General features: G+C 36.6%; 1 protein-coding gene across 1 annotated transcript in view; it reads right to left on the bottom strand.

Annotated features, from left to right (window-relative positions):
• Window positions 1–8813: 8813 nt before the first annotated feature.
• LOC139726533 (nuclear pore complex protein Nup205-like) overlaps window positions 8814–9571 on the bottom strand; it is a 37957-nt gene continuing 37199 nt past the window's right edge. Inside the window, exon 37 of the mRNA XM_071637516.1 lies at window positions 8814–9044. Coding sequence (XP_071493617.1) covers window positions 8883–9044 — 162 coding nt within the window. The 3' untranslated portion in view covers window positions 8814–8882. The remainder of the gene's footprint in view (window positions 9045–9571) is intronic.

Here is a 9571-nt window from a genome sequence, read left to right as displayed (position 1 = left end):
ATTTACATTTCTTGTCTGTACAGGTTGATTTGCACTATACAGTATCTATATTTCTCTGGACATATTACAATGATAACATTTTGATCCTGGTATTGCCTCTGCAAAAGCAGTGAATGAATATATCGGGTTACTACTTTCTATGAATTTGAATCATGTGATACAATTCTAGTGACTTGATGTCTATTTTGTATATTATGTCATCGTCTTGTCAGTATGTGGCTATATACATGTATGTAAGTTTGAAACAAATTTTGTAAGAGTTTGTGGACATGCTGTGTGGTGGGCTGGTACCACCAGTATTTTGTGGAATGAACTTTTTTGTAACTGATACCTCAAATGTGAAGTTAGCATCCAAAATGGAGAGAAGAGTGGTGTGTGTGTGTGTGTGTGTCTTGCCAATCACTGGCTTTTTGTACTCCTATATTCCTCACTGTGTCTGGGTATATGTATCTAGCTGTCACCTATTGCAATTTTGGGTATACATCATTCTGAGCTCTTGATATGCAGAGTTGTACCATTTAGTGAGTGATATCTTTACCTATGATAGGAAGCTGTAGTGTTATCAAGGTGGTTTGTTTTGCTCTATTTGGATTTTTCTGATGCATAATCATGCCAGAAAGTGGTAGTAGAACATTGTGTGTAATGCTTGGTCACTCCTCGTTTGGTAAACATACTATACACATAAGATTGTTACAACATATTTTGACAGATTTATGTTGGTTATAACTATGTAAAGTTTGTAGACTTGTTCCAGGTAGGAAGCAGTGGAATGTGCATTGTGATTTGTGTCTGTGTATTTTAGGGGGTTCCTCAATTATCTCTTGATAGATTTTTACCCATATAACACACCCCCAAAAAAGTAATTTCTTGACTTATTTTTCTTTCTTTTTTCCAGAACAGCTTTCCTGGAATTGCTCTGGTTTTGCTCATGTGTACTTCTTCTGCATGTTAACGTCCTATGCAGTTCACTCAAGTTCCCAGATAAAGGTCACATCCTGTATGGATACACACATATTGTTTTGACTATCAAGTTCAAAATTTGCAACACAATCATTATCATGACTATTCAATTTATTTTGATAAAGATGTCAAAGACATAATGCAAACTTTTGTTATTTGTGCACAGATTTTCTTTATGTATGTATGTGTTTGAATGGATGCCGTTTGTTATGTTGTTAGGTCCTACATGAAAACTCAAGGTTAACCCTTTGAGGACGAGCTGATTTTTGCTATGACATGCATTTCTTATAGAAACCTGCCGGAGTATACTTGCAGCTAGTCTTCTACGGGTTAAGATACTGCAGTATCACCTGGAATACTGAAGGGGATTTTGTGACAAACTAGATCATCACTTGTCACTTACTGTGCCCTCTAAATGACAAGGAGGGTGCAATGATGTGATACATGTGAAAGGTAACAGGCTACATCCAGAGCAGAGGCATATATTACAGGTTTAGTGTGTGATATAATTTTTAACAACATGTAGTCATGATAAAATTTTATTTATGATTATGTCTGAAGATTTTTTGGTGGTAGGGGAGCATTTTTTGCCCCTATCCCCCATTATTTGTTAATCTTGCAGTGGGGTAATTGTCTAGCGAGTAGGATCATTTTTCACGGCACTAAGTGATTTCTACCCCTTTCATGGACAAAAGCTGACATTGGCAGTTGACACAGTTGTTACCTTATCAATTTAGACAGTGGGTGCTGTACACACGGTATAGAGCGAAGTGCATGTTTGATTAGATTTGGTCTTTAAGTGTTTGTTTATTGGTTTTTTCTTGTCTTTTGGTGCAAGATTTCATTAAGGAGTGGGATATGATTTCTAGTGATCCATCAAATTTTTAATGGCAGTTTGGGGCTTGCAATAGATTGTCATTACAAGTGTTCTGGATTCAATTCAATTCAATTCAATTCAATTTAATTCAATTCAATTCAATCTATTTCACATCTTTCAAAAAACCCACAAAAAAAGAACTATGTAAAAAATGTACAGAACAGAACACAGAAATATACACAAAACAAAGCACAAGCAGTACAAGGACAGCTACAGTGAAGTATAAACACAGTAAAAACAGTAAGAGCTGCAGCAGATGTGTGGGAATGACAAAAGGCCATTGGCCTGTCAAAGGTCAAACCCTATGGATGTGGCTGATATCACACCGGTCTTCATGCACCTAAGTTGTCACTAGTCTAATATGATTTTAATTCATGTTCCATTAGATCTCCGTCTGTTTGAGGATTAGCTGTTGTCCAACTCAGATTCATTTTAGTCCCACTGAAATGAATTTCAGTTCAATTAAAGTTAGTTTTAGTCAAATTTTAATTGATACTAATGAATTTTAATGGTTTTAGTTAATTTTACATGTATTATTATTTTAAGTAAATTTGATTTGATGACGGTATTAAAGTTCAACTTGAATTTTTGATAGTGAAGTTGCAATTCATGTTTTAGTCAAGACTACATTTATGTCATCCCACTTTCAATTTGTTTTAACCCATCAAGGACAAGCTGATGTTGCTATAACAAGGATTCCTGATCATACATAAGTGTAGACCCCTGCCCAAGTATACTCAGTACTACAATATTTGTAGTCTTCATCAGGTTACATGTCAAACTATGGTTTTGATACCTGCTAGATGTGTTGACATTTGCTATATGTCCTTCCCGCGTCAAAGGTGGTTTCGCTGTGAAAATTGTGATTTTTGACATTCAGCCTAATTCATTCCAGTTTTTGTTTTAAGATGATGTGTCCAATCAGAAAGGCTTGTGATTCCAGGTCTGTACTATTTGTAATACATCAATAATGATTTGAATGTTACTTCATAATGATTATGAACATGAAGCCTAGAGGCAGCACTGTAAATTAATTGCTAGGTTATTTTGTTTCAATGCATTTCTTTTCGTGGGTGTATGTGTGTGCGTGCATGTGTGTATCATGTTTATAATGGCCAGGTTACTGATGTTATACAGGGATCTATCACCATTTGATTTTCTATAGAGACTTGTAGATATCAGTATTAGATTACTGATTTATTTATTTATTGTAAAAAAATATATATATTAATAGTATTGTAATATGCAATGAGGGCCAATCCCATAATTCAATGCAAGAAGTGTTTGCAATTTGATATTTTTAGAGTAGAGCTAAATTGTTGAGAGGAAAATGATAGAGAAGAAATGATATTGGTCATCAACCCTCTTATGTTGCCACAAGAAATACAAAGTGAATGTATAATTGCCAGCTCTTGATATGTGTATCGTGAATATCTCTTGCTTGTATTTCCTTTACAAATACCATGTCTTTTCAAAATATTTGCGTAGACATTGAGATTCATGCATGCAAGTTGGATGACATTATTACATATCATAGTGGGTAAAATTTGATGCCTTGGAATGGCACTGTTCCCTCCCATACTCTGAAATCTCCATAGACTGTGTACAGGACTAGCCAGGTTCACATAGTTGTAAAAGGGTTAACCTATTTTTACAGTGGTAGGATTAATCTGTTCCACATTCTCCCATGTCAGATTTAATTGTGACAAAAATGAAGAGGTGATGATCAAGATTGCAGTGATATATTTGCCTTCTGTTTTGATAATCATGTGTGACAGATTTGAGACTTTAATCCAGTTTTGTGTAGATTCATTTTTTTTTTTAATCACAGAGAAAGAGTATTAAAGTGAAGATATACAATGAAAGTACACTGCCCATTCTGTTACATTCACTGTATGGGAAGCCACCTTTTTTAGAGCAGCTGTGTATTTAGTGGTCACAAAAGAAAATGTCCCTTACCTGCTAAAACCAATGTGATTAACACTTAGTCTGCAGTGGTCACTTGTGTACTGTTTGCTCCGAGTGACCGGTGTGGAAATGATTGAGCACAAATTAACAAAAATTAACTCCCTGTCATACTTGTGTATATTCAAGAGGAGTGTTTTGTGAAATTGTGCGGGAAAAGTCCCTAATTAATGTAAATTATATCATTGACATACACTGTATTACACATTTCTCCGGGAGTTTTCCTGGTAGTGTGCAAATGTTGGATTGCCCGACAGTGGATTTACAACTCCTGAAACTTTCTCTGACCCTTTAAAAAAAGTCCAACATGATTTTCCATCCGATTACAAGATGTATCTGAATGGTGTTTTCTTCACCACTGCTATCAAAGTACCATACCCCATGCTGCCCAACAATTGTTCATACACTTTATGTAGGGAGATGTTGGGTATTTGTATGGGTTAAACATATTTTTCATACTTGTATTGGGTGCTATCAAAACTGGGTCTGGTGGATTGATCTTGCTCATACTAATGGGGGCGTGGAGATGAAGAAAGGGTGAAGATTTCCAACAGCTGCTCCCTTCCACGTGCCTCAACCTCTGTGAATAGCAAGATACAAAACTAAATTGATGTAGTGCCCTCGCTTGGTGCGAATTAGCACCTTGAGACCTTCGGAGAATGGGCCCATCTCCAGACCTGAATTCCTCCCCTTCGAATGTGAAATTCCATGCATGCATTGTCTCTGGCAAGTTTCTCTGCTGTCATCCAGTAGGCTGCTTGATTGCACTTGCAGCAACAACTGTACTGTTATACACGTACTGTTATACACGTACTGGCATTTCTAGTACAATTTGTAAATGCAGATCGTAATGTTTATTATTTAATGGTCATGTTCTTTACTTTTTTGGTATTAAATTGTAACATGCACTGGACCAAATATCCATTTGCTCTTTCCTGTCATACTATACATTCATTACAAAAAAAAAGAGATGTTCTATATATTTCGTTACATACTAATTATTGCTCTTGTGTCCTGTAAGGATACTGCCATTCAAACATTAATTGTGATGAGTTCATGTTTCATGAACACTTTTCATTACATTTTTGTGTCAGTTGGTACAGGTGTAAGTACTTAGACATCAAGTTGCTTGAGTAATGTCATTTTTACATCTCTACACCAAGGGTGCCAGGGGCATTGTGATTTGTCTTGTATTAAAGAATTGTGATTATTTGTGCATAGATTCACAGTGTACCTGTTACAGGACAGTGATGTGTGTGGTTATAAAAAAAAGAAAAAAAAAGAAAAAAAAAAGGTACAAAACAGATGTACAGAATTGTAAATCTTTCCTCACGAGAGTGGCACAGTCAACTTATACGGGGTAAATAAATTGTGGAATTTGTACCAAAGCTAATCTACTTCCATCCTCTGTGTGATTTTTTTTTTTTTAATCCACTGATAAATGTCTGGAATTCCATTTTCTGTATGCAGGGTGAGTTGCACAAAGGCAGAATGGAGGTGTGTGAAATATTGATGTGTAGTGTTTCAGATTTGCCAGTGCCAGTGGATTGCAAAAAAAAGGTGAAAAATAAGTCAACATCAGGAAGAGACAACACTGCCACCAAATTGCCAGTAAACAATCTAAATGTGATACACACCCCTGGAGTATTGCTGGACCAAACAGCAGTCAACTCTCTTTACAATCATTATTATACACTTGAAATGGAAATGAAACATTCAAGTAGCTTCCTATGAAGGACATTTGGCATTATCACTTCTCAAAATTCAAACCCCAAGAGCTTCAGTCAGGAAATGAGAATTTGTTTTACGTAGTTATGTATTTATTATCTACATCTCTATCTATCTATTTATCTATTTTATGTATATATAATATATATATATACTAGTATAGATATTGATTAAAAACAGCCGTGTATCACATTTTGATGTAAACTACATTGTAGTATATATAAATATACAGTGCACTCCCGTTATAACGAAATGCTCGGGACCGGCAGTATTCTTTCGTTATAACAAAATTTCGTCACAACCGAACAAATACAATATATAACGAAAACAAGGAAACCACGCATATATATTATCAATTCTGTTTGCTGAATACTCATCATACACTGGAAAGATATGTGAAATAGGATGGGATTATTGTACTACAATATCAAACGCAAGTTCCCCTCAGAAACTGTGCGTGACACACGGCGCGAACACAAGGTGATGTGAAGCGTTCGCCCATGCAGAAACGCTATAAATGCTTGTTCCGCTACGTATTTTCGAAAGCAATTCGCATTTCGTTATAACGGAGCACATTTCTTTTGTTTTTCTTTGTCAGTGGCGCTCGAAAAAGACTTCGCTATAACCGTGTTCGTTATAAGCGAATTTTGTATCATAGACTTTAATGGTGATAATTTTGGGACCAGAAGTTCTACTTCGTTATAACGAAATTTCGTTATAACCCTGTTCGTTGTAACGGGAGTGCACTGTTTATGTACATTATATATATAAGAGATAGGGAAAGAGAGAGAAAGGGAGGGAGAGTGTGTGACAGAATTAGAAGTAGAACAAACAATAAAAGAGAGAATTCTACAAATGCTAAACAAATACTCGGCTGAATGCAATGCATTTTCTTATAGACAACTGTATGTGACCATGCTGGGTCAGTTTTACATTTTATTCAAGGCACATACATGTATAAACCTTTAGAATCATTTACAACTTTTTGTCAAAAAATGGGAAAAGAAATCCAAAATAATTCATCTTCCACATTAGATATGGGTGACGTATTACCATGAGTAAAGCTGAAACACGATTCTTAGTCAGACCTCGGCATTGAGGTAATTTTGTCACAAATATGCAAGCACTTCGTGATGTGACTCATGTCTCCATATTTGGCTGCATTGCGAGGAGCATATTACATACAATACAAAAAAAAATAATAATTCTTCGCCACCAATATATAGAGAGATCTACAGGTGTCATGAAATCTTGCCCTTTTCCAACATTTGACTAGTTTTTCTGCTCTACAAATATGTGACACAGTCACTCACAAATGTTGTTTTATGGCTGAATTAGTGATCAAGACTTTTTTAATGACACTAGGTCTTTATCCAACTGCCACCCATCTCCCACCCCCAACACAAAACAAAACACCTGACAAACAATACATATACACACAACATCTAACCATGATGAACAGCTTGAATTTTGCAAACTGCAATTTTTCAAAATGCATGGAATTAAATGTCACTGCATTATTGTCTCTGTGTCTTAGCTGGTTTTCATACTCCACATGAGCTGAGCTTGAAATGTATCATTAAAGACATTCCAGTTATACACGCATTTGATCACGATTCCAAAGGACATCTGGGGGGCATTTCATGAAGCATTTTGTCCGACAAAGTTATCAGACATATTTGCTCTCAGCCAATCAGATGAAAGGATTTCAGTAGCTTGTAAGTTTGTCAGGAAAATATCTGATCAAAACGTTTCATGACATGTCCCCCTGAGACACACATCACAAATCCAAGTTCTCCCCCCATTAAACCCTGTTACTGGAGCAGGATTCTTCATAGTGAAAAAACTTTTATCCCTGGCATGCCTAGCATAAATGGGGTAACTGAGTATCTTGGACTGAACTCTTCAGCAAGGCAATTCCTCCGAGGGTAATATACATCTAACAAGAAAAAGAGTAGCACACCTATCTTGCTTTGACTCTTACGCACCCTACTTTAATACAAGGAAACATCACATGACACCGTACCAAATTTGATCAAGAGTGATGGCTAATGGCACAGTTTCATTTCCCAGGTTGCTACGGAATATTTTTCGACAATCAACTGAATGACATTTTATCAGGAAATATTAAAGTCAAAGAAGGGAATATTGGAATAATGGAAGAGCAATGTTTGCACCTTTTTAAACCTTGGAAGACTAGTACCGGGTATACTCGGGCAGGTGTCTATGGGAAATGCATGTTGTAGCAGAATCAGCTCGTCCTCCAGAGGTTAAATCTTCACTCAGCAAATAATAAAAAGGGAGCAACCATTATAACTGAATTCTGCCATTTATTAATTCAGTGTCCATTGTAGGTATGTTGGCACTTTCTAGCTACATCAGTGTGGGATAATTATAATTTCCAGTAATGGTGTGCCATCTTTTCTGACACCACCACGAACAACTGTTATTACGGACTATATCATTCCTTGTAAGATTAAATCTTTGCTGCTGGGAAATGCATTAGGTCAGACGAGGGTACTGGTAATAAGTTAGATTTTCACATGGACAGGCAACCTATTACAATACTGTTGTACAGGATTTAACATCAAATATAGGCTTTCAGATGTATAAGTCATCATTTTGGTCATTTCATTTCAACCATGAAGATAAACGTAGATAATATTGGCTCAAAATACTTTCTAGTTGATGATACTGTCAGTTTTATGCCTGCTGCTGCATTTTCAAAATGGCTAAACGTTACAAACAATTGTTATGATTGATAATAGGCAGGTATTAATCATGATTCAAATGGATATGAGTGGTACAAATACGAAATGTCAAACACTTGGAATGCCTTGATGTCTTTCACATGGTATTAATATTGGCAACTATCACATCTATCACAGTAGTGAGTTATATTCTTGCTGATATTTTTCATTAAGTAGTGCAAATACCTGCAATGATTTAGCCTAACATTTCACCCACTAGTACATGAGCTCTATGTCGGATGGTAGTGTCTTGCATTAACTTTTACCATTGATTTCTATGTAATCTCGAAGGAGACTGTACAAACATGACGCACACATCTGGCTCTGGGCTTCACTTGAGTCTTCTGAAGACTACAGAATGACAACACTGAATCACATTCTCCTCTAGCACATCATTATCAACAAGTTATCTTGCTATAAACAGCATTCTTGTGCACATATATGTTGACTCACAGACACTGAACTTAACACAAAACAGAACTAAGCAGGCATCAAACTGATGCGATAATGTTGATTCGCCGACACTTGTCAATTGATGAGAAAACCTGCATTAAAGGCAGTCATTTACTGTCTTTTTTTGGAGACGCGCACACATCACGTGATCATCTGGGTGCATCCAGCGTTATCAGGCGCCTGATGCGGCGGGCCAGGGCGGCCACAAACGAGTGTCGAGTTGAGCGTCGCTGGGCTCCAAACAGGGCCTCAATCTCCTGAGTCTTCTTCAGTAGGGATTCACTCAGGCACTTGGTGGCATCCACACGCAACTTTCGGTAAAAAGACAGTTAAAGCAGACGAGGAAAGATTTTCTTCTATGAAGCTTTGATATTCCCCTTTTGTTTGTTGTTGTTTTAATTATGTTTGGAACAAAGCAGAGAGAAATGATCATGTTCCGCTGTTGGAAGGATGTGTGCAATCTCATAAAGGGACTAGTCTGTCCAACATGCAAATTACTATGTGCTAAAAGCAAACCAATCAAGTGGTATGTGTCTCTATAATATAAGTAAAATTTTAAATTGGGTGAGAACTCATGCCTTGAGCAACTATCATTAGCCTTCAATTCCTCCAATCGAAGAATGACAATGCTACTGCTTAACATCTTATATGACTTCAAAATTTATCCAACATGCATGGAAATATCTTGGAACAGCTCTGAAAGGTTTTATTTCACTTATATCCAACCCAATGAATTCTGTGGAGACTCCATTGGCTTGAGAGAAAGGCTTGCAAGCATTGACCGGTACATAGTCTATCTCTGACAAAGTTTACCACAGTGAAATGCTAATTGAGTGAG

The sequence above is a fragment of the Diadema antillarum genome, unplaced genomic scaffold (genome assembly GCF_040938485.1).
Source record: "Diadema antillarum isolate AM-2024a unplaced genomic scaffold, OU_Dant_1.0 seq00000089_RagTag, whole genome shotgun sequence".
Classification (NCBI taxonomy): domain Eukaryota; kingdom Metazoa; phylum Echinodermata; class Echinoidea; order Diadematoida; family Diadematidae; genus Diadema; species Diadema antillarum.
This window is presented reverse-complemented; position numbering and strand designations above follow the sequence as displayed.